This window comes from Cygnus atratus, chromosome 1 (genome assembly GCF_013377495.2).
Source record: "Cygnus atratus isolate AKBS03 ecotype Queensland, Australia chromosome 1, CAtr_DNAZoo_HiC_assembly, whole genome shotgun sequence".
Taxonomy (NCBI): domain Eukaryota; kingdom Metazoa; phylum Chordata; class Aves; order Anseriformes; family Anatidae; genus Cygnus; species Cygnus atratus.
Window position 1 is genome coordinate 43,934,765 of NC_066362.1, and position 26,918 is coordinate 43,961,682.

Here is a 26,918-nt window from a genome sequence, read left to right on the forward strand (position 1 = left end):
CAAAAGCCATCAGAAAACTCCAAAGGTTTCCAGCTTTTAAGAGTAACTTCATTATTGTATTTCATCCACTATCACAAAATTCATCATTTCTTATTCTATATGTGAAACCATTTGTAACCATCTCTTTAGAGAGGATAAAGACATCTTTTATGTTATTGTGAAGGCTTAAAGTTATAAAAACCTAGAGGACCATCAAACAAAATTTATCTTCTGGATCAATGACTTTCCCTTAGCTGTTCAGACTAGAACTGGACCACCAGCTTCTTCCTTTAGCTGATGAAGTGAACGTTGGGGAAGGCCCTATATATTTCTGGGTTTTTAAATCTGCTTTCTAGAACAGATCTTGAATGAAGTCAATGTTGTCTTTCTTAAATTTGATGCAAAAATTTGTGTTTCTTTGGTTTTGCAGAAAAGATGATCATTTATTGTTGGGCTGAACTGCTACTGACTCATGGATTACAGTAAGCCAGGTTCCTTGGGACAGACAAGGGGTTAGGAAAGCAACATAATTACCAACATCACTGAATAATTAACATTAACATGGAAAAAAAATCATAAGAGTTATCAGCCACACGTCACCAGCATGATAAAAACTAGGAAGATTAGAGTTATTGCTGTGTGGTCTGATGGGGACAGATGCAAAAAGTCCAAGCACTGAGATTATCTACTCTGTTAACTTTAATTAGGGTAAAGCAAAACCTTTAAGAAGGTCTTAAAGACAGTTCTCACACAGGCAAGGCTTTGAGGAGAGAGAAAAAAAGCATCATAATAAATACAAATGAAAGCTGTCTCTGAATTATTGGTCACTGGATTTGGACAGCCTGACATGAATGATCTCTTCATTATGCATTTAGATTATAACCTGATTTCTGCTTAAGCTCTAATGCTGCCACCAATGAAATTCTGCTGATAACCTACATGATTAAAAAGAAAAAGAGGAAAAAATAGCTAGGTACTTATGTTCCAAGGTGGCAGAAGAGACCTCTATATAGACTCTGTCTTTTCTATTCATAAACATCTGAAAGATGTATTAATCATGGAATTCTTCTGTTGAGTGATTTCTATTTCAAAAACCTTCCAGCTTCAGTTTTCTTAGTATGATGAGCTGATTTAACCACTTGAAGCTTAAGATAAAAGCCATATTCAAATAATCAATGAGTACTTGATTAACATGAAGTCAAGAGGAATTTCATTCCAACTTGATTATCTTCCCAGTCAATGATGTGTATTTTGAACTACAGCTCTCTGCCAGGAGAAAGCAGACTGAAAAATGGAGAAGGGAGATTTATGAAGAACTAGAGAAAGAAAAAACTAACACTAAGCTATTTATTTTCCCCCACTATAAAATCTATTAGTCTGAAGTAATTTCCTTCAATTCTTCTTCTAGAAGGAAATCTAAATCCCTAGAAACAAATAATCTGTATAAAACTGTTTTGAAGTCCTACTTAACCATGCCAGTTGAAAGTTCTTTGAATTTCCAAGTCTGCATGTGTTACTGCATGCAGTTTTGATTTTGGTGTGTCTGGAAGGCCAGAATCTCTAGTTATCTAAACAGGAAATACTAAACAAATAATCCAATTGGCCAGTTATGTCTCAAGCATGCACTTTTCAGAAGGAAAGACCTTCTTTGAGTTAGTCACTTCATTTAGGGTTTTGTACTGAACAACCTTGGCAGCAATCTCCTGACAGGAAATACCTGTAAGTGGTTTGGTTCCTTCCACAACCTGTACTAGAAGCTGTGGATCTGCAGGGCACTTTTGAGTGGTGCTCTATGGTACAACCCCCAGTTCCACTTCCACGGCACGCAGTTCAGCTACTCCAAGAGGAAGCTGTACTCCACACACAGCACTCCCCAGCTAGTTTCTCCTAGTTCACCTGCCATACATCACCTTTGAACAAAATTTAGGGGTACAGGAAAATTTTAAGGAAACTTGAAACACTGAAAATGCTACATATTGCGTTGCTTACCAAAAGCATGTAGGGAAGTATGGTGCTGTCAGGGTATTCCCTCACAGAATAGACTGCTGATTATGCCTGCCACAAGGGTCAGAATTTTGACTGTTCAGAGCATCAGTTAACATTTACAAGGAGAAGCAGGGTCCCTTTCTATACTCTGTAGCATTGGCAGGGTTTTCAAATTCTTGTAGATCTCTCAAGTCCAGAAAAGAGAAGAGATTCAGAAAGAAATGGGAATCCGAGACTGGACTGGTTCATACTACATTCCCACAGGGAAGAAGTTAAGCATTTCCATGACCTGAGAGAGATGCTGTATCACTTGATACCAGCTGTTTCTGGAATGTCATTGCTTACCAACTGAATGGTTAAGACCTACAAATGGAAGCATTTGGAATCATCCCTGCCAAAAGCAATTAATAAACGCTTTTCTGAATGTTCTGTGCCCAACCACTTAAGAAAATAAAAACAGCTCTTTTGGGTATCATGACTATATTATGCATGAATTATCTCCAGGAAATTTTTGTTGCTACAAGGACTTGCCAAAACTCTAGTTTGTAATAGAACTGTTTGAGAAAAGGCTAGAGAGAAACAACTGCTATTGCTTCTGTAAAATGAAGAAGGGGATGGGCCCTGTTGCACATCAGAAGAGGAGAGTCCAACATGCTGCTCAGAGCAAAACAATAAACCACCTTAAGAAGGCTTGAAGCCCCGGTGAAGGGAAAAGAAAGTGTGACATTGGACTTCCAGACATGCATGAACAACCTTCACATTTATATCAAAAACTGAAATAAGAGAATACGTTTTTCAGCTCCTACTATTAGATTTCAGAAAGCTTTTCGCTAGAAACTGGGAACACAGAAAAGTCCTGTCATTCCGGTCTGCTATGAGTTTTCAGCTTTCTCCAAACACAGGGAAGTCAAGAACACCTGAACCTGCTTCAGCTGATCTCAGCAGAAGAGCAAGATGATGCAACCATGACACGTTTTCATCACACTAGTGAAACATTAAAAACCATTTCATGAGAACCCAAAACAAACATGTCTTGTGCCTTATTTCACATGCCTAGCAAGTCTGAAGTCAGTGGCCCAGAATATCAAATAAACTGTAACTAGAACAAAATAACCACAGTAATATTAAATGATTTGTATCTATTTCAGGAACATATTTATAAAACAAACTTAATTTTTGTAAAAAGCAAACAAAAACACAACCAACAAAACCATAACCTCTAAAACCACTTTTTCTCAGTTGTCAGAAACAAAGCAGTCTCCAAACTGACCAGAAGTGGCGCAAGAAATCTGTTTACAACAGCCACTGGGTAGTTTCTAGTAATCAATAGAAAACTTAAAATTTTACATTGGGATTTAAAATAAATTTAAAGACTGCCTTCCATCCATTGTAACAGCTTACGTATGTTAATGTATATGCTTTTAAATGCTCCAAAATGCTGTCGTGCACACTTACATTTTGCACCAGTTTACCCAGAGCTGACGTTTTAACTTTGTGCAACCAGGGAGTAGCAACACGGGGACCTAAACCATACAGTCAACCACAACTGTACCTGACTGCCTCAGTTTGAATCTTTTTCTGCTTTCACATACCAGCCAGAAGTGCAACAATTTTACATAAAGCAACATGACAAATACAACCACATACACATCATGAAAATAAGAGTGCAAATTCTCTGTGCCTGCTGTCAGGATACCAAAGAGTGTGAGACCAATGCTGACCACGTTCCCATCTAAGCTTCCAGTTATAAGGGAACAAGAACAAACATTAAACAAAATGTAGAAGAGTTGTTGATACAAATAAGTGGGTATATGCAGGCATCATATAAAAGCAAAACAAAACACAAAACAAAACTGAAAAAGCAATTAATCACAGAAATGTGTTGGGCCTCATCTGTCCCAAAGGCACAAACATGGTTTTCATACTTTTAAAATGAAAATAGAAATTAACTATTACTAGCATTTATGTCTATTTAAAATCTGATTTTGTATGATCTGCACAAATCTATTGCACTTTTTTTTCCCGCTTAGGTTTGAATTGCTTCTTATATGTTTATTTCTGCAGTAATTTTTCTGCAGTGAGTAAAACAAATAACACATTCTGAAAAACAATAACAAAAAGTAAACATAATCTTTGTTTAAAACATATTCTTCTAACAATTTCTAAATTATTATTGGGGGGGGGGGTCAGGATCGAGAAAATCCTCTCCTTTGGGAAATGTCACATTTTACAGATAAACGTGACAAAAATTTTAGAAGATAGCAAGAGAAATACAAGACCATCTCTTCCCAACTTCCTAATTTTAATATAGTCACATCTTTATTCTTCACCTGGTCAGTGAAGTTCCATTTTGCAGTAAGATACTTTGCATAAAAACAATGTGTCCTGTAACTGAACGTTTCATGCTTCAGTCTAATGTATATGTGCCCAAGAAGATTTATGGAAATTGGAGTTGAAAAGTAAAACACATAGAAACATAGCATATCCTGAGTTGGAAAGGACCCATGAGGATCGAATCCAACTCCTGGCTCCGCACAGGACCACCCAAAAATCAGACCACATGTCCAAGAGCATTGTCCAAATGCTTCTTGAACTGTCAGGCTCGGTGCCATGTTCACTTCCCTGGGAAGCCTGTCTCAGTGCCTGACCACCTTCTCAGTGAAGGTTTTCCTAACCCCCAGCCTGACCCTCCCCTGTCCCAGCTCCATGCCGTTCCCTCGGGTCCTGTCGCTGTCCCCAGAGAGCAGAGCTCAGCGCCTGCCCCTCCACTCCCCTCGTGAGGGAGCTGCAGGCCGCCATGAGGCCTCCCCTCAGCCTGCTCTGCTCTGGGCTGAACAAACCAAGGGACCTCAGCCACTCCTCACGTATCTTGCACTCTAGACCATCTTTGCTGCTCTCCTTTAGACACATTCTAATACTTTTATATCCTTATATTGTGGTGCCCCAAACTGCACACAGCGCTAAAGGTGAGGCCGCACTAGCACAGAGCAGAGCGGGACAATCCCTTCCCTTGACCGGCTGGCAGTGCTGGGCCTGATGCACCGCAGGATACAGTTAGCCCTGTTGGCTGCCAAAGGACACTGCTGACTTGTATTCAACTTGCCATCAACCAGAACACCCTGATCTCTTTCTGTGGGACCACTCTTCAGCCTCTCCTGCCCCAGTAGAGCCAGACTTGCCTCATTCCAAGTGCAGCATCTAGCACTTGCTCGTGTTAAACTTCATGTGGTTGGTGATTGTCCAGCTCTCTCATTTGTCAAGATTTCTCTGCAAGGCCTCTCTACCCTCAATGGAGTCAACAGCTCCTCCCAATTTAGCATCATACACAAACTTACTTAGTATACCTTCAAGTCCTGCATCCAAGTCATTTATAAAAACATCAAAGTGAACCAGCCCTAAAATGGAGCCCTGGGGAACCCCACTAGTGACTGGCCGCCAGCCTTGATGCAACCCCATTTACCATAACCCTTTGAGCCCAACCATTCACCCACTGCACTGTGCATCATTTATCTAACTGTATGCTGGACATTTTGTCCAGAAGGATACTGTGAGAAACTGTTTTAAATGCTTTGCTGAAATCCAAAGAGATTACATCAACTGGCTTCCCTTGGTCAACTAGATGAGTAACCTTGTCATAAAAGGAAATTAAGTTCACATGAGGTGAAATGTGTGAAGACGACTGCAAGGTATGATGAAAAGCAGAAACACAGGTGAAAAAAAATACAGGAAAAGAGAATTACAAGCCAAGGAGCAGCTGAGCATGCACTAGTCCAAGTATAGAAGGACTATGTGAGTGTTCTGTACTGTGACTTCACTCATTCAGTGTTGTGCATTTTTCCTCAAAAAGCCAGCCAAGAAGAAGGAATCACACATTTACAATTTCATGGTCTTTTGAAAAGTGTATTCTTTAAAGAAAATCTTGTCAAATTCCATGTCCCTGCCCTGGCTTCTTCAGTTCACACGGTGTTACCTCTACACCTGCAGCATTTAACAATACATATAACTACCCTGGGCTTTGATTGCATGGCAAATGCCCCAGGCAAGCATCTAATTTGGGAGGTGTGGAGGAAAAGTATTTTAGTACCAAGCAGCTCTTCCACATAACTGTGAAAAGAGCAACTTAAAGACTTGAGAAGATGGGCAAAACCAAAAGAGTAAATTTTTATCCCTTTCAAATATCAGAGTGAAACCTCCTAAGTCCTGAAACAGAGGCTAAGTCATAGGCTCCTCTCAATACCACTTAATCAGTTAAGCTTAAAATTGCTTTACGGTGCCTATGGAAGATAAAATAATGAAAAGCATGTAAAAATTGAATAGAATTTTCAGATTTTTACATTTTTCTTTCTTACGTTTACAATAGAAATAGGTATTTCTAAATGTTCTAGTAGCTGTAAAACTTTTCATGAAAAGTGATCTATTGCACTAATTCTTCAGAGCAAGACTTTTAATATGAAAAAAACAGAAGTAGACATTAATTTCTTGTATAAAAATTATATACAGTAATTACACTACAATTTATGGTTTCCTACAAAGGATTGGTAAAAGTGACTTAGAATTTCATGCATTTTCCACTGCATATACTATGACAACATATCATCTCACTTCTTCCAAATTCCAACTACAAAAATCTTTTTAACAATTAAAGGAAGTACTGAGAAATAGATGTACTGACAAATGAGACACAATTATGGGAAGAAATGCTAGGAAAAAGAAATAATACAACTTTCCTTGAGAAAGAAAAGAACTATACATTCTAGACAGTGGCTTTCAAGAATCAATGCCATGTGAATACTACACAAATTTAAACAGAGGTATACAAGAAAAGAGGTCTTAGAGGAAGTCAAAACCATGGAACTTTCTGAAGACACAAACAGAGAACAGGGTCACCTGAATTTGAAACTTTCGCAAGATTTGCCAACTTGTGAGTGGCTATGAAGTCACCATTTTTACTGTATAACCGATGTAAATTCTATATAATTAAAAACTTTTTCTGATTGTTTTGAAGACTTTCATTACATCCCGTATATAATTGATGGTAATATCAGGAAATACTTGAGTTTATAGAAAATGAATAAATGAAAATCAGAAAGGAATCAGTCTTGCAATAAAATGATGGTCTGCCTCTGGTGTTTAAGGGATTCTGAAGCATCTGCCTCTGGAAAACTAGGGACATTGACTCAGGCATCTTATGTACTATAAGGGACATAACTAGGGACATTGACTCAGTACATCTTATGTACCATGCTCAATTTTTCCACATGCTGAGACCATTTTCAATGTAAAATATGTTCTAGTGGGAGAAAGAATATCAACTTTTTCAGACAGCACTGCTGCAAATTAGGTCAATTCAGCTGTAATTTTGAAAGGAAAAAAAAAAAAGAGGAAGAAAAGTTATTCCAATTCCGTAAAGAAAACAAATACAAGGAAGGAGACTGAATTTAAAGACCAAAGCACATATGGCAGATGATGTTGAGAAAAGAACAGAGTATTTTTTCATCATAACTACTATTGTGAAATTTAACCCAAAAAAAAGTGGTTAGAACATTATATATGTCAATGACAAACTACTGAAGAAAACTGTGAAAGAAAACTCTAGAATACAAAGTAAACAGAAAATGTTATCTGTTACATCATTTTATATAACAAAACTCATACACACACAGACATGCACATATATTTTACCACATGAAATACCAAAAGGTAACCATTGGTATTTTGAAGAAAGTTTTGAATATGCACTTCTCTATTCAAGTATGATATTCGTGATTCAAAAAATAAAAATTTTGATATTATATAACGCCACGGTTCAGTTCATCACATTGAAGTAACCACACTATTAATTGTAATGCCACCTGCTTTTCATAAAGGAACATTTTAGTAAGTAAAAGTGAAAAAAAATGGAGAACAAATATCAAACCAAAGCAACCAAAAAAAACCACCAAAAAGCAGTGCAAAATCAAAATTAACTCCAGGGTAGTAATGATCAAATTTCTGAAGATTATTTGTGGCACACTGATGCAGTGCAGACAATTTTATTATTAATAGCTTCTACATTATCAAAACAGAAAATAATTAGGGTTTGTAAAACAGACATTCCATGAAGCATCACACCACCACAGTCATACATGACGCACCAAGGCGTTATATAATAGCAAAATCAATCTGAAATTACGGGGAGCGATGTTAAAAGTATGTTCTGGGATTGGCGTGTGCGTGGGGGTGATACTGTGTTCGTATGGATAAGTACAAAGCCCGTATTTTGTTTTTTGTCATCCATATACAAAACTACAGATTTCAAGCACAGGCGAAGAAGCTGCGGAAAACATCTTTTTTAGTACATTTTAAAGTATACTTCCATCACAGACTGCTTCAAACTTATCACTCCCTAACAGTTATCAATTCCAACGCAGTTAACTCCCACAAAATTGAAATAATTATTCCAGCCTTACAAAGCTGTCATGGAAATTTATTTGATCAGGCACCAAATGCATTCGTCATCTCTTACCACAACGAAAATATAAATGATAATGCAATAAAACTAGCAGTTTACCTAGTTTGCATTTTGCACAAACAAAATTTCACAGGGCTGCAATACTTGTTTTGATAGTGTGTAATACTCACCTATCTCAGCATTTTATGTATTCCATTTACCAGACCATTCCCCTTACCCTTATTCAGTATTGTGCAACACTTTCTACAGAACAACAATGCACGCATTCAAAAAATGAGTAGCCAGTCTTAGTAACCCCCATGTATTATATACCCTCTCACTTCTTTGTTGCAAAGGATAGACATTAGCTCTGTGACCCCCACCAGTAAGAAACATAAATCAAGGAACATATATGAAAAGTTGATTCAGTTTTTAGGCACTAGCAATTGTAATTCCAACTAAAACTACAAAGGAACAGTTGACACAATGCTTAAAAGGATTTCCGTACTGCTATGATTTTGTTTTTCTTTAATCAAACAGTTAAAAGGGTATATAATAAACACATACATGCATACATGCACACACACACATCTCCTTACTGGCTCTTACTCTAGTAAGGTGAAACATCTACCTTCTTTCCCCAAATCCCACTGAAATATACTACTAATCAGTAAATGTATTTTACTTACAACATGTTTCAGATTAATGAAGCCATTTATAGCTATTACTTGTGTCTGCTGTAATGACATCATCAGTTAGACTGTTTATTAAAAAAACTCTAGATTTTTTTGGCCCAAACTGACAAATTGGAGCCTACAAAACACAAGTACATGTACTTATTGAAAGCTGCTCTCAGTAACTGGGGGCTGGTTTAAGTAACACAGATATAGTCTCAGGGAAAGACAACCCACTGTAAAAAAATGAGTTTAAAAATCATCCAAAAAATTCTCAACAGGACATCATGTAGCTGAATTGGGTAGCTGTTGTAAGGGAAAAAAAAAAAATCCAGTGAACCCATTCTTGAATGACCTTTAAACTGCTAACACCTTAACAATGCAGAGTTCAAATTAGACTCAGGTAAAGGTTTCACCTTACAGATGAGAGCTAGGTGCATTTTAAACAGCACAAACATAGCCCCAGGATCAGAGACAAAAATCAAGTATCCCATTTTACATATATAATTATGCATGTTTATTTTCAGTGACAAAGCCATGAAATGCCAGGAAACATTTTCATAAATAATGCTTCAACAATATAGAATTAATAGCTGCTTATACGTTTTAAGGTGATATGTCCACTTTGTTCACATTGTTTCCCCAATAGACACTCACAAAGTTCGTTACACATTGCAAATGAAGGGAAAAAAGTTATAAATGTATTTTATTAACATTTTACCAGATAAACTTCCAATAGTCAGCAAAATGGCTTAAATTAAACTGTAGACAACCAAACAAATCAAGGCATGTCAGAAACAATGGGAAATGGATTGGACATTGGTGTTTGTTTGTTTGTTTTTTAAACCTAATGTTAGCTGAAAAGGTGAAATGCACAGATGAAATTTAGACTGTTTTGCTCCGTAAGAGGATAAGGTGCACGCAGAGTGAGGAACAAGAAAAGACTATTTGCCTGACTTGGTGGTACAACAAATATAACATACTCATTCTTGAACGGGCTGATTTTATGACAGCCATTTTTAACATATCCAACCCCATTCAAGTTTGCTCACTGTTATTTTGTCACAATGTAATAAATCACTTTCATAGATTCCCTCAGTATGCCATGTATATATTTATATATTATATCTTATATATATATACTTCCTGTATCTATAACTGGGATTCATAATAAAATACTTTAAAACCATTATAAAGACTTGTTATATAATTAAAAATGCCTTTCTGTAACAATAGTATGTACTGTAATACATTAAAAGTGCTTGTCTTGTGTTCACAAATGCAGTTCTGGGACCTGAGGCATTGGAATGGCCATTAGCAAAATGACTGTGACTGAATAGTGTGCTTTAAATTTCTGTGCAAACAGGAAAAAATTGAAGTTCAGAGACTACCACAAACACAGTAAGACACCCCCTCCTACATCCCTGGGACCACCCCTTTTGGAGCAAGAAGCAGTGGAAGGCTGAAAAAGGAGCAGTAGAGCAAAACCATGCGTCCACCAAGCTGCTTACTGATAGCTTTGACTATACTAATCCAGACAGTGTTCAACTACTGAAAAGCTGCATGATTCTGGAGGATAACCAGAGATGTACCAGACTAAAACCACAAAGCTAAGAAAGCTTTCCGCTTCAAAGCATCGTTCCAATGCGTTCAGATATTTGACATTCTGCACAACTGAGCTCTTCAGTGGGCACAGGAAAAGTGCATACAGTGAAGAACATTTACCTTCTTCATTTCCCACACTGTAGATCACAGTATCTTACAGTGGGGATGAATTGCTTACATAGCAATAAGAGAAAAAAAACTTATACTGTCATATACTACACTAACTTCATAAAAATAAAAAATAGGGCACTCCTTGAAGCAACCAACAGCAGAGATTTCCAAATTTACAAGAAAAAACAACACAGAAAACACAAGTTCACACACACACGCACTGAAGCTTCATTGTGAAAATGAGATGATAAACTAATAATATTTATTATTAAAGGTCACTGTCATCTCCCCGTTTTCAGAATCAGCTCCAACATGGAAAATGGAATTTAATCACTGATGTGGCAGCCTTTGTTGGAAAACAAAACAAAGCAAATTAAGTTGACTTGGTTAAGCCCAAGTGCATTTTTTTTTTTGCAACTGAAATGAAAAATGAATTTTACAAGACAATCTAATTAGAAAAATTCAAGAGTGACAGATGATAAATTTACTACAATGTGTATTTGCTATATTCATTTTTAAAGTGAATTTTAAATGATGACTAACAATTCAATACTAAGATTTGAACCAATGGTGCCTTAAAAATCACAACAAACAAACTGTACTTAACCTGTTGGTTCACTAACATGCTCTACTGTGTAATGGAAATACAATGGAAAGGGAAACAAAAATAACAAACTTAGTTATCATGCTGTTTGAGATTCTCTGCTGATACTGCCACCGAGGAGTCCAATTCATAGCAATTGTGACAGATTTAATGAACACAGCACCCCTGTACTGTAAAAAATGGGACTGATTTAAAATTTTCTCAGAAAAGAAAAACAGGGCAAAAGGAGAGGGAGGAAGGAGGGGAAGACCACTTCACCCATATTAGTGCACACATGGGCAAAGTTGACTTTACAGAAGCAGCCAAACACCTGCTCTGTTTGCCTACTTCAGCTTTTCTGGAGAAGAAATACATGTAGGGAAGATCCATTTAATACTTGGAGTGGGAGGAGGCAAAGGGAAGATTTTTCAGTTGCAGAAGGCTAGAAATACATTCTACTAACTAGAATTCATTCTATTAAGCTTTCCACCAATATTTAACGACTCCAACCCTTTCAAAGCAATCCTACTTCCAGCCCAAACTAGGAATGCTTTTTCTCAGTTTCAAAAAATTTTACTTTCACATGACAATAAAAACATAGCAGTACTGCAGTCAGTAGCTTTGAAGTATCAGGTTCAAACTGAAGGTAGTAAGAAGACTTTGTATATAGTTGGTGTCAGTAAAATTACAATTTAGCAAATGAGAAGCTAAAAATACTTAATTAGCATCCAACAGAATGGAAGTCAAATTAGAAGCTAAACAGTAGTTCAGATGAATCAGAGACATGCCCAGATTTGCCACAAGAGTCCTTTTTTTTCCATTCGAATTACCTACTAGATTTGCATTAAGGAACGAAACTATTAGCAATATGCTGTTACAGTCAATTACACAGATGCAGTTAGGACCAGAGCAGGGCATGTGGTCAGTATGACCATAATAGTATGCAGCAAGAGGGAACAAAAAAAGAACGATCTCCTGGCAACATACTTTTCTTGTTTCTGCAGGATAAATGTTCAACTTTGGTATGCCAAAACAAGGAACTATCTAGACAATAGGAAATTTCTATGCCAGAGAAAGTAATAGGTTTCCATCTCGGTGAAAGTTTGGAGCAAATCTTTTCAAGCAAGAAATGAAATCTGCCAGTCTAGTTGAATTATGAATTCTACGAAGCCCTAACATTTGAAAACCTATGTTATGCTAAAATATCTTAGAATAAGTTACCGCATAATTCTCCTTTGCTGTGAGAACTGTTTGCCCTTTGTTTTTTTTCAATTTTTATTTCTAGTCGCTAGAAAGGATTGCTTTGCCATTTCTGTTTGATTTATTACATGCTTGATAAAATAATTCTGGGTGTGTGATTTCCTTCCTATAGTCAATGATGTCACAAGCTACTGCTGCAACTAAGCAAATGTAGGACTGTGTGGCAGAAGTAATTTTTATATTAGAATTATACCTGATCAACTTGCTTGTTCATTTATAACAGCAGCAAATAAAACTGACTGTAAACATAAAATAAATACATAAGATGTATATAGCAATCTCAAAACCTCTTAATCTTTAATGAGATCAAGCAGAAAGTTGAACACTCCACACTGCTCTTACGCTGCAGTAAGCGTAACTGATCTACCCAAGGCCACAAAGATAATCATCACCAGCCAAGATAAAGATTGCTAAGGTCAGGCATCGGCTTGATGTTTGTTCAGATTATGACAAAATGCTAAATCACATTCCATATTTGGAAGTCTTTTTCAGCAAGGAAATTCTGCAAAGAATTAAGATTTTTTTCCTGGCAAATTTATTATTTCAGCTGGAATATTTCTCTAGCTTGTTCTACTACTGAGCAACATAAACACTTCCAGTTAAGTCCTTAATGTGATAAACTATGTGCGCACACATACACAAAAGTATGTATGCATGCATTTCAAAAGGATGAAGCCATTCTTATTTTATTCAGTTAATATAACGGAAAGCAGTTTTAAATGCTATACTGTTTCTTCTCCCAACCTAGACCATGATTTGATGGCCACATTTTCATTTTTATTTATAGTAATATTTCTCAATTTGTCAGAGTCTCTAATGAAAATTCATGGCATAGAAAAGGAGAGACAAACCACGAGTCAAGTCAGGTTCTCAAGTATGGGTCATTAAAAATGAACTAAGACTAGCCCTTCTGGTTTGTAAATTTTTTCATTAAAGAACCTTTTTAAAGTACAATTTCATTTCTCAGACATAATTCATATCCACTTCCCTGTGAGGATTTCTGACCTGTCAAAACCTCCTATGCAAAATGTAATGATAGGATCAGTTTATCAGAGTGACTAATGAACTAATCTAAAGTTAAAACTAAATAGAGTGCTTTGATAGCGTTTGGTGGGGAAGAACAGGACATACTTCCTGAGAAATAGTTCTGATGGACTGTCATATTATACTCACAAAGACTATACCGCAAAGGCAGTGTGAAATGTAATGGAAGAAAGGGGATGGTGAGAAGGAAATACAAAAAACACCTCTCATAAGATAAGCACACATAGAGACAACACTTCAATTCTAATTACTGGCCATTTAAGCAATAAACTTGTTCTCAGCTCTTTTGAGAACATTTTTCTCATTTCATGCACAACTGAAGAGATATCAATTTTAGTATAAATTTGTATCAAATAGTGCTTTTGGAGAACAGAACGAATGAAATCTTAGCCAGAAATCTGAAAGAGGAAAACGACGGCCCTGCAACAGAAATCTGTAGCTCACAGATGAAATAAATTTTAAGTGTTTAAAACAACAACAACAAAAACAGCACAATCCTCTGGCAAGTCTGGTAACAATTTGAACAAAGAGAGTGACAGTGGTCAAGCAATTCCAGGTGTTTTCATGCATATGTATCTATTCGTAGCGTATCTCTGTCTGTTTCATTCAGCTTGTACATTTCTCTGTGATTTCCAGTAATCAAGTATTTGATTTGTAAGATGCTACAGTAGTGCCAGCACGCACAGAGTAGTGTAATAAATACACTTCACAAAATATAAAAGCCATGCACTTAGTGTAGAAAGCATAGCTCTTCAGCTAAGTGGAAATCAATATCCCCCTTTCGTTTTTTTTTAAATAGCTCCACTGAGCCACTTAAAAGTCCCAGCTGCCACAGAAAGTCATACAAACTCCAAGCCCTGCTCTGTTTTAAGTTTCTGTTCCATAGCTCCCTTCAGGAGTGCAAACAGGATACTTCTTGCTAAACTAGACCACAAGAAATTTCCTTAGTAGACCAAGTGAAAAAACAAATTTGATAATTTTTTCCATTTTAGTAACTCATTCGAAATCAGTTCCATTACAGAAGCATCAAGTCATTGGTTCTTGTTTTATCACACGTTTTATGAAGACAGGTTCATTACAAGAGCCTCGAAGGGGACTGCCAGTTAGGTTCACACTGTCTATGTTCGTGGGGAGAAACACCTTGGAAGAACTGTGGTTCAACAGGATGGGGCTTTTAGATTTGAGAGCTGTATGTCCCTCAGGGACTAAAGTCACAGAACTATTGCCAGGTAGCACCCCAGATTTCTTAGGAAATAAAATTTTGCCTTGTTCTACAACCACATGCTTTATAGAAGAGGTGGAGGCACCAGACAGTGATTCTTTTACGACTTCATTTGGGATCTTGCTATATAGGTAACTGGGGGCATTATTCTCCATTACATCTGACCAAGCCCTGTAGCGAACTTCTGCAGCTCCCCAGTAGTGTCTAATAGCAGACTCCGAGCGATGGCCCGTCACTGCCATTATTTCTCTAGGCCCCAGTCCTGCTTCACACAGTAGCTGGATGGTGGTAGTTCGGAGCGAATGATTGGTATATCGCTGGGAGAGCCTGGCTGCCACACTTATCCTGGGCATCATCGTACCTAAGTAGTTCACACCCATTGGTTCTCTTTTGTACCATACCGGCTGTTCTTGCATTTGCTCTGATGTTAGCTTTAAAGGATGCAGGTAAAAGGCAGGGGGCTCCGGAGGTAACTTAGACAAATAAAGCTCCAAGGAAAAAACAGGACAGTTTGGGTCCCCTGGCATATCATACATTTTACCCATTTTATGAGGATCTTCTCCATTTTTTCCTTTGCCAGGATACCTAAACATGGCATATCGACGCCCGTTCTTGTCCTTCTCAACAACAAAAGCATCTGGAGCCAGATCTCTTAAAATTTCCCTCCCTCGCTTGGCAAAATGCAACTGCAAATCAAACCACACCTTGTTGACGAGTGCCAGGGGACTGTGCAATCCCAACACACCAGACTGTTTAATCTTACGCAAGTCCTCAGCAGCTATAGGAGGATGGTGGTGAGTCTCATCCTTTCCCTGCATGCGCAGCATCTTCAGCACACTCACAAATACCATGTTTGCACTAGCAAACTCTTTGTCCTTCATTAAGCAAATCTGACGATTATACGGTGGCATTTTGAGATGCCGGTTTAAGCCAGCACGCATTGACTTGTAGCTTGCCACACTGTAGGTATTTCCATCGTGATTCCTTATTGTGTAATAGAACTCTCTTAGAATATCATTGAGTTCACTTACTGGGACCAATTCAAAGCTAGGATCCTTGCCATTTTTGGCCAGCCACTGTTTTAATAGGTTAGCTGCCCAGCCAGTCTGCTTGTGGGTGTTTTTGATGCTCTTAGCATCTTCTTCCTCTTCCTCCAAGCCAAAGAGGACATCCTCAGGGAAGTTAAAATTCATCTGTGCTGCTTCTACCGCTTCTTTATTTTCTGATGAAGTCTCTTCCTGTTTCAACTGCTTTTCGAAACAATTGATCAAAGTTGTACCATCAAATATGCCACAGGTATACGGCACACAGCGAACTACTTTTTGTTCTGAGAGCTGTGAAGTGCGGAGCAATACATAATATTTTGGATCTTACATAACAAAAAGCAGGTGGCATTAACTGGATTTTTCAAATGACATGGCATGTGAGTTTCATACCTCACTAGCCAGTTAAAATGCATCTGGTCCTTCTTTATTAACCATGGCATTACACATGCTTTAACTGGTTCGACTGAAAGCAAACCTACAAACATATACTATAACAAAAAGCTGAAAACCGGAAAGCATCCTGTGTCTATCAGCTCCCTCCTCCTTGCTCACCTTCCATTGCTAAATACCACTATCACACACAATCTTTTTTTCCAAAATCTTTTCCGGGTTTCAGGCTCTACCAAAGAAGAAAAATTTCAAAATATGCATCTTATACTGAAAATTAAACCTTAAAACCATGAATCTGTCAACCATTCTGATACTTAATTTCCTACATATCAAACACTGACAATTTTTTATAGCTATAATCCACAGGTATCATTTAAAAATGACAACCATTCCTTATTAAATGCTTTAATTAAAAGGTTCAGTATGGCATGACTTATGATCTATAATACTGGTCATCTCTGCCAGACTATTTCTGCAACAAGTGAAAAACAGAATATTTTCTTCTTGCTTTGAAATACAATTCAGATTTATCTGCACCTTGAAACACCATTAAATGTGGAAATTTTGGCTAGAAGAAATTCATTTTATTCCCCACAGTAAAATGTCTTCCAATCAACAACAGCGTAAGTATGAGGTGCTTTGTGAAATATCTGTATGCAAAAAAAAAAAAACCTTAATTACAAGTAATTTTAAATAGCTTAAATTCAACCTTAAAATTTCAAAGCAAGGTCAACAAATTTTAGATGAAGAATCCAGAAGTTCCCCTTTATCATGAAGTAGTTATTCCTGAAGTTGTTTTTTTTTTCTTTTTCTTTTTCTTTTTTTTTATGACATGGAAATGAAATATAACTCCATTTCTTAATAACTTCTGGATTAATGTGAAAATGAAAGAGCTGCAATAATTTACAAAATACTTGTATCTTTAAGTTCAAGGCCTTTAGACAAAAACTGAGCAGGGTTTTCTTTCATGTTAGCTCTGTTGTATCAGACATGGTTTTACTGTTCTCTGGAATTACTAAGTCATCTACTTACACAAACACATTGGAAAACTTCTGAAAGGATTACCAGAAGCTCATGCTCCCAGTAATACTCTGGATCAGAAGAAGAAGAAAAATACAAATGGACAGAAACTAGAAAGGATGGCACAAAAAGAAAACTAAAATGGTTTCATTATGAGCAATAAAGGTAAAGAGCTTATCTCCTGTGGATTGTAACTTTAGAAGTTTATATAGAAACATAATCAACAACCTACCTGTGTTGTTCCCTCAGCAGTTCGCTTGTTTGCCGAAGTATCTGTTGGTGGCCTGCTTGTCTGGTTTTCTGAGGGGTCAAGAAATTGTTCATTTGCAGTATCTAATCAGTACTGAATCCTGCTATCCACTATACAAACTGGGAGGCAACATTTGAAGTTGTTTGATACTAAACATTCACTACTTGGTACATTTAATATTTTTCAGCCCAGTGTCAACTGCAAGTATTCAAGCTTAATTACTACTATTTTTTCAGAGGGAATGGAAGTTACAAAAAAGCAAAATGGCACTTTTCAGCATAGAAGTAATATTCATTCCCTTCCCTGAAAGTCTGACAGTATATTCCAAATACTTTGTGAACAATTCCCTTGGTTATCTGAGGACAAAACATAGTTCCAGCCTCTCTTGCCTCTGTATGTAGACAGACAAGATATTAAACTGAAAAAAAATTATTCAACATTTTTATGTGAAAACTGACTAAACAATGGACGATTAGACTGCAAAATATGTAACTGAGGCAAACTGTGCAGGGAGAGAGTATTCTTCCTAGCTCAACTAAACACACATCTATACTAGCAACTTAAGCAGAAGTTGCTTGAATATTTGAAGTAAACATTTAAATCCAAATTCTCCCTTCTCGCTCCCTTTCATTTTAACCAGAGCTTATCAGTAACAGTGCTGGCCAAAAGCAGTGTTTCAGTTCTGGTGAGAAAACCACTGGGGGATCCACCAGGGCTATGCGAACTGCAGAAAACATGACAAATTTCTGGGCACATAGAGCCTTCTGTTGGTCACTGTCCCTGATCTGTGCCATGCAACCCTTTTTAGGTTGTATTATATATCATTATACTAGCTTTACAGATAAAAACTAAATACAAAGTGTATAGCTGTCATGTTGATGGAAGAGAGATTTTGACACAGGTATTTTAGAGACGGGAAAATTAAATTATTTCTGATGTCAAGCTCTGCTTGAGTTAATCCTAACATCATACTGTGCCAATTAGAAACTCTTGGCTATGATTCCAACTCACTCAGGACCACTTAGAAAATCTTGAGGACCACTTAGAAAAAGACATCACGGTATGTAAAATCAGAGGTGCAGAGAATCACCATGGCATGGCAAAAGATGGAGGGAAAGCATTTTAAAATAACTAATCTAAATACCATATTTGGACTTTCATTGTGCTCAGAGACTTTGTTTTAAAGACAATAAACGTACTTCTTTGGAATTAGATTAATATTCAGTTGTGTCTTTTCCCCGTTGTGTTTACTTTTAAGTGTTGTAAAAATTAAGTCAATTAATATACTTTCTTTTCTGCCCTTAGGAAAGGCAACCACATTATTTTGTGAGACTGTATTAAAAAACATAAATATCAAGCTGTTAATAATAGAATGGGAGTTTCTGATTTCATGCCAGAAATAATGTAAATCAAGTTCTAAATAAAACAAAGCTTACAGAGCCACACTGTTTACTCCTTCTAACAAGAGATGATTTTCAACAAGGGCTGAAACATTTGTGACAGATGATTTTGATCTTGACAATTTCAACAGAAAGACCACTCAGAAGACACATCTCAGTAAAATACACTAACAAAATTTCCAAAGAACTACATGTTTATGTTTCCCTTTGACAACCATTTTCCTTTCCCAGTGCCAATAGTCAAGCATAACTTACCCACTCTGGGCGCTGTAATGGTGGGTGGTTCAATAGGAGCTGTACTACTAAATGCAGAGAGGGGAATCTTCATCTGTAAGGGAGTTCGACTGCTGGTAGAATTATAAAGTCCTGAAGTACCCACTGTGGGCAAAGAAGTTCTTGTGGTCTGTACACCAGGATGTGCAGTTGGAACAGCCTGTACTGCCAAAGTTGTCCCTATAGATCCAGCACTGGCTGGAGAGGTCCTCTGAACACTGGGACTGGGCACAGATGGGCTGTTATTTGGCTTAGTTGTGTTAGCTGATGCCAAAGACACTGTAGTTTTGGTAAGGCCACCAACTGTAGATGAGCTTTGTACAGATATAAATTCAACGCTGCCTGACTGCTGGTTAGTGACCAAAGTTCCTGTGTGGCCTTGAAGAAGCTGAGGCTGGGATGACACTGCAACAGGTACATGCAAGATTACAGGCAAAGACTGCAATGAGACAGACATTTGCTGAGTGCTGCCACTGGGTACTTGGCTTGTGCCAACAACTGCAGCCGTGTTAGCTGTGGAAAGAACTGTTGTTGTCAAGGGGCTGGAGGTCACTGGAGTCTGAGGCTTAGGCTGTCCACTGCCAGGTATTTGAGGCGCAACGAAAGTGGAAGCTGGTACTACACATACACACACACCAAAAAAAAAAAAAAAAAAGAAAAAAAAAGAAAAAAAAATTAAGTATTTGAACCAAGTGGGAAGTTTCACTCCAACACAACAGATGCAAACGTTTGGAATACGATTAACTTTTTGCAAAGAAAGGCTATATATACTCTTTTTCTGTTGTACTGATGTATGCTGTGATATTCAATGTACTAGTTAGTCAATACTGTATTTTAGTTTGAAAGAACTATATACAAATGACAAAAAATGCAAACAACTATGACATAAGGTCTGAGAAAAGCTCTGAGATTTAAATGATGAAAACACGTGAAGTATGGCACTTTAAACACTCGTTACAGAAATGGTAGAACAACTGGTCCTTCAGAAAACACAAGAAAAGAAAAACCTAAATCAGTTGACTAACTTGCTTTGTACAGGTAGGACATCATAGCCAAAATGTTCTACTGAAATCATGGATTAATGTGCCAAAAAGGACATTTGCTTTTATGCAACAGAATCTCAGGATTAAATCTAAAGATTGGGAGAATTACACACTACATATAGGCATTATACTCCCACTATGAGATGGTTCTGTAGGAAAAAAAAATCAGCATTCAATATTAAGCAGTTTTCAAAACTGAAGATACAGTGTCTACATGATGGTAATTAAAGGTGCTTTTGATTCTACATTCCCTACAAAATTCTAATACAGGAATTCCATTTGTCAACGTGATTCCCTTAAGAACTGAGGCTTGTGACTTCCCTTAGTTCCCCACTCAACTTTTGTAGCCAATAGTCAGAGGGGATGATAATCAGCACCCTACTACAAGCAAGTGAAAAAATGGCCTGGGAGTCATGTGTTTTACTTCTCAGCAGCGGAGAGACTGCAAGTTTTCCTGTCTTAGCCAGGCACGCGCTCTGCTGAAGCATTTCATTTACCCATACGTTCTGGTTGGCCAAGTAAATGCATTTTTCGCCTTGCCTGGTAATCGCACCTATACAGATGAAAGCACTAAAATGCCCTCCAGAGGAGGGCAACAAAGATGTTAGAAGGACTGGAAGGCATGCCTTATGAGGAGAGTCTGAAGACACCTGAGTGGTCTCGTCTGGAGAAGAGAAAGCTAAGAGGTGACCTCATTGTTCTCTACAATTTCCTGAGGAGAAGAAGTGGAGAGGGAGGTGTTGGTCTCTTCTCCCTGGTAATGGATGACAGGATGCGCAGGAATGCCATAAATGTGCACCAGGAGAGGTTTAGACTAGATAGAGGGAAAAATTTCTTTACTGTGAGGGTGGTCAAACGCTAGAACAGGCTTCCTAGAAAGGTGATTGATGCCCCATGCCTGTCAGTGTTCAAGAGCCACTTGGAAAATGCCCTCAATACTGTGCTTTAAATTTTGGTTAGCCCTGGAAAGGTCAGGCAGTTGGACTAGAAGACTTAGTACCTACCAACTGAACTATTCTGTTCTGTTCTATTCTATTCTGTTCTATTCTAAACTGGGAATGTATTATGGAGCTGAGAGTAGTGATTTTTGATGCCAGGAAAAAAAGGTCACAGGAAACAGTTTTACTCTGTTCAGTTAATTAATGGGAAGCAATAAAACTTTTAAGAAGCGTATTTATAAAGTCTGTAGGCAGTTTCCCACCTGTACTTAGAGAGGCTTGAAACGTTGCTGTTGTGCTCACTCCTACGCTCCTCTTTGACTCCAGCATCTGCCTCACTGTGCCGGCATTTCTATAGAAAGAAGTTTCAGTTAGTTTTTCTCAATACACCACCATCAAATATAATGATACACAGTACAATGGTGGGGGAAAAGTATTTTACAACTGCTCTTTTCATTAATATTTTCTAAACCTATTTATTTTCTGCCCCCTATGCAATTGACTTTGGATAGTCCCCTACTAAAAAACAAAAATCCTCATAAAAACAAAACCCCACAGAATTTTTTATTTGTAAGTTTCAAATGCTTGCACTGTGTCTGCTTTCTGACAACAGAATTTTTCTTTCCTTTAAGTTAGACTTCCATTTCAATCTATTATTTCTAACTGCTAAAACAACCCCCATTTTACCTAGGAACGGATTCAATACTGTCCATTTGTGAATTCTGTGAAAGAAAATGGAATTTTCCAGTTGAACAGCAAAATGAAGGAAAAGGCAGAACACTAATTAAAAAACAAAACAAAACAAAACAGGAACGATCATCCTTTACAGGAGGTATTACAAGCGTCCTATTCTAAATTTTACCATGGTCACAGCGATGTGCTTTGCTTACCGGTATGTCATATTGGTTGTGCTCACAGTGTCACTTGCTGCTTTCACTGGAGACAGAGGTGGGTTTGGTGAGTTCTACCAAAAACAAAACAAAACCAAAAAAACCACACAACTAAATAAGCTTGCAAACTCACGGTTTAATTGTACTTCATATTCATTCCTTTCTGTGTGAGGTACAAATTTTCTGGAAGCAAAATTGTACATGAACTTGACAGAATTTACAAATCGCCCAAAACCTACTTGGTCCTACCTATCTCCTTTTCTACATCCTCCCTCTTTATAAGTCTTTCGTCTTCAGGTTTTTATAGCATGAGAACCAAAATTTCTTTCTGGATTTTCATGGATTTTTAAGCTTCCACTTCTTCAAAGTAAGTAATCCAGAATATTTATTCTGGACACAGAGAAATACTTCTGTTTGTATCCATTCATCTCCTCTCCTCCCTCTGCCCCAATACCTGGGATTCACTCTGTACTCTTCATATTGCAGTAAATTACATTTACATACACATAATTTACGGAACTTTCACACTAACGGTGTATAAAGGACATTCTGTGCAAGTGAGAATTACCTAATAGGTGTTAAAGACTCTTTTCTTTCATATCACTGCCTTAGCCAAGTAAGATGAACCTATTTGTGAACACCACTGAACCAGGTCACATCTTTCTGCGTATAAGATTTCTTTATTCTTCTATACAAAGCTTAGGCTAGCTCAGAAAAACAAATACAACAAATGCAGTTCTTACTTCCTGTCTTTTCTTCAAGTCCTCCTTGGCTGCACCAAACCGCTTTGTCAATCTAGCAACCTTAGCCTAAATGGGAGGAAGAGGAAAACAAACAAACAAATCCATAAATATCCTCCCCAAGAACCTTTAAAGAAATTATACAAACCAAAAGATATACAACTTAGAAATCAATACAAAACTATTGTTGTATAAGGGGAAATTTTTCTTTCCATGAAATACAGTGCTACTGCATGACTTCAGAGCAGCAGAAAGACACGTGTGTATCACAATCACACCTTAGATAAGAATTTTCATTGCTATTCACAACTGCACAAACATAACCCATCTACTTGTTTTTGTTTGTTTTTTCTCTCCTCCCCACTTCTCTCCGTGGAGTCAAAATGGCTTCCATAAAAACAACTACAGGAAACTTAATACTAAATGCTGAAGATCTTACTTTTTAAATTTGACTCTAGTATGCAATTCAACACACAACCACTCACCTGTAGTTCAGTAAGCACAGTTTTATGCCTCTTGTTACATTCTATTTTCTCTATTCTCATTTTCAAGTCTGCCAGAGTCTTGTCAAATACAGCACACTGTAAAGCAGCAAGTTTTTCTTCTAACAGTCTCTGGATAACCTGCCAAATTATTCATAAAAATATATATGTTAATATAATCCCAAAATTCAGGAGAATGTCTATAAAAATATTCTCGACTCAAAAAGAATCTTGCCACAAAAAGAACAATGACAATGGCTGCGCCCTATCAATCAAAGTTATTATAGTCACCAGTAAGCACAGCTAAGCAAGGTTTCTACATCTGTTTTGCCAAATAAAATGCCCCTTCTCTGCCGTTAAATCAAGAAATTAATTTAATTAATTTAATTCAAATATATATGGCTTTATTACTGCTAAATAGAACACTAACAGAAGATACTATCATAGTGTTGTGTTTACATAGGTTAGTTTTTCCTCTTTCTTTTCTAGTCTTGAAAGGGACAATGGCATTCAAAGAATGGAAACTAAAGATGTTCAGCAAAACTTTACTTTTTGATATGCACTTTCCCCTAAGCAGAAATGGCCTGTATAGCTTTTGCTGCAGAAGCTAAACAGGGAAGAAGAGACTGATTTCTACAAAGTTTACTTATTACTTTTATTATTTCTCTCCCACTCCTAAATCATGACTATTGCAGCGTAAAAATCTTCCTTAGGAAAAAGAAATAAACAAGGAATAAAAGTGGTTAAGTTTTCTGGATCCTACATCAGCAAAGCTATAATACACATTAGTATAGCCTGGATCCTACATTAGTGAAGCTACAATAGTACTAGCTAGTTAACTAATGGAGTAAGTGCACAATTTTTTTCTTCAAGAACACAGGTTTCTTCACATGCCAATGGTGCAGTCAAATAGACAAGTAATAGCTCTACAGAAGTCTGCAAAACATTATGTTGATTACACTTTTATTTGGAGAGAGACCTTCCTTAAAGCTGGGTACAAAAAGCACACCACATAAACCTGTATCACACTAAAATGTCTCCTTCACTGAGATTATTTTGGTCTCCATCTACAGTCACATGAAGCTAAAAGAGTTTAAATGCTTAACACATTCCAAATATAACTTTTGCAGCACAGTTTCCAAATGATATTTGCTTTCTTCTTAAAAGCAGAGTTATGCAGAATTTTATAAATTAAACCACCATTGTTATTTGAATTATGTACATTTTTAAACAAAAAAAGAGAAAATGTGTGGTGGGGGAGCAAGGACTGTGTGGGAAAAGACAGTTAATTCTAAAATGCTAAGACTAGAGACAGATCTGGTGTGGCCATCTTCATTCTGCACCTCCACTCTACCTTTTGTAATTTCTGGTCAACATCTCTTCTGGCTGTAATTTTTACTTGAAGTTCTGCTTCATAATCTTCTTCTCCCACATACCGACGACGTTTAGAATGTACACTGTCCATGTCCTCAGATTTCGAACGCTTTCTCCTGGACACTTCACCTGAAACAATTAGATACAACTGCTGGTGAGGAACCTTTAAAAACACAAAACAAAGAAACAGGTATCTGCAGAATAACATGGTTATTACGAAGTTTCATTTTTTCTTGGTGTAAGCATTTTTCATTCTAAAGCAGTAACAATGCCTTCAGGAAAACAATGTATTTGATGACATTGAAACAGAACAACAGTCCCTTTGATCTCCATACACTGCTGCTGAGTTCTGCTTTGTGATTCACCAAACCACTTCCTCAAATCTAAGATCACTCTACACCACCACTATTCCCTTCTCACTTGCCTCCACTTCTTCCTGCTCCTACCAGCACCATCCTATAATGCAACATGGCTTCTGAAAAGCAAAACACAATGGTCTTCTAAAAAAGGTACCCTTTTCTCAGTAACCTCTTCGCCAAGTAAAACTTCTGCTTCGTTCTGCCTGTGTCAGCACAGAGCTCTTTCCTACCTGTCCTGAATTTTTAACCTGCACCACCAACCCGTGACTGAGAAAACACTCAAACCTTTTTTTTTTTTTTTAACTCTTTGAGCAAGAAGGGAAGTAAAAATCTGACTAAAGAAGGGGCCTAAAAAATATTAAGTTTAAATGTAATATTAGAGATGTTATTTTCATTGCAGTGATGAAGTATATAGAAGAACCAAAGAGAGGCCTCATTTCCTCTTCCAGCTCCTGGCACAGTATCCTCTAGTGACATGGATAAAAAATGACACGCCTAGGTAAATTATCAGTAAGGGATGCTACAGAGCATACTGTGGGTACGTTCCCAGCATCCAAACACCATAACCCTCAAACCCTTCACCTCAAACCTGAGGACGATTCAGAAAGACAGAATTAGTAGTAGATAACGAAGATTCATTGAAACTGAAAAAGCACAAGAAATAGCTACTTTTCATTCTTTTTTTTTTTTTTTTTTTTACTTTTATTATGTATGCTATGCGAGTTATATTTCTAACTTTACAGAAGCAGTGGTAGAGGGAGATGAATTTTTTGCCTACAGGAGGTGCAAACTAGTGGGACAGTTATGTCACCAAGCCAAACTAGCTATGGCAGTACGTTGGGGAATGGAATATCAGAGATAATTAGAAAGAGATTGACTAGATAAACTGTAAGATCTTGCAGCTTCAAGAACTAGAACCACCAGCTATATCAAAGGATGTACGGACACAACCGGAGCTTATCTCGTTGTGAAACAGAGACTCCCATAATGACGAAGGCTGGAAGCACCAGCACAGTGGCTCCCGAACAACAAGACTGGTTCACCACTGTCATGGCAGATGGCTGGAAGCTGTGCCCAAGGAACACCTCAATTGCAAGCAAAAAATGAAGCATGCAGGGATGGGGTTAAGAAAGGCCACCTTGAGCTGAATTTGGTGAGGGACATAAAGGGCAACAGAATTGGCTTCTACCAGTATACCAGCAGTATAACGGAAACTAAGGAAAACATGCCCCCCATTGCTGAATAAGGCAGGGGAAACAAGTGACAATGGACGCAGAAAAAGTCTCAGATGCCTAGTTTGTCTAAGACTTTAATGAGAAGTCTTGCCTTCAGCTATCCAAGCTCTCAGACCAGTGGGACAGCCCGGAGCAAAGGAAGACCTTTCAGTGGAGGAATGTAAGAGTTAAGGAACGCTGAAAGAAAAAAAAAAACAAAAAACAGACATAAACAAGCCCATGTAACCCAGAGGAATTCACCCACAAGTGCTAAGGGAGCTGGCTGAGGTGATGGCAAGGCCACTCTCAACCTCTGAAAGGCTGCGTCAATAAGGAGAGGCTCCTTGAGGACAGGAGTGACATCTTTTTTCTTCATTCTTCAAGACGGGCAAGAAGAAGGATCCAGAGAATTACAGGACGGTCAGTCTCACCTCAGTGCCTAGGAAGGTGCGTTGTGGTTTAACCCGGCCGGCAGCTAAGCCCCACACAGCCGTTCGCTCACCCTCCCCCCTCCCTCTCTGTGATGTGGGAGAGAATCAGGAAAATTAAGCCTGTGGCTTGAGACAGACAGTTTATTAGGACAGAAAAGAAAGGAAAATAATAAT

At 37.6% G+C, this 26,918-nt stretch overlaps 1 protein-coding gene across 6 annotated transcripts in view; it reads right to left on the reverse strand.

Moving 5' to 3' along the window:
• Positions 1-26,918, reverse strand: part of ATF7IP (activating transcription factor 7 interacting protein) — a 105,101-nt gene that overhangs the window by 11,435 nt on the left and 66,748 nt on the right. For all 6 annotated transcript variants that reach the window (XM_035544319.2, XM_035544316.2, XM_035544321.2 and 3 more), the window contains exons 4-10: positions 24,721-24,869; positions 23,370-23,507; positions 22,888-22,953; positions 22,145-22,218; positions 21,518-21,606; positions 19,256-19,891; positions 17,583-17,650 (exon numbers count right to left, since the gene is read on the reverse strand). In XM_035544319.2, the coding sequence (XP_035400212.1) occupies positions 17,583-17,650; positions 19,256-19,891; positions 21,518-21,606; positions 22,145-22,218; positions 22,888-22,953; positions 23,370-23,507; positions 24,721-24,869 (1,220 nt within the window). The remainder of the gene's footprint in view (positions 1-17,582; positions 17,651-19,255; positions 19,892-21,517; positions 21,607-22,144; positions 22,219-22,887; positions 22,954-23,369; positions 23,508-24,720; positions 24,870-26,918) is intronic.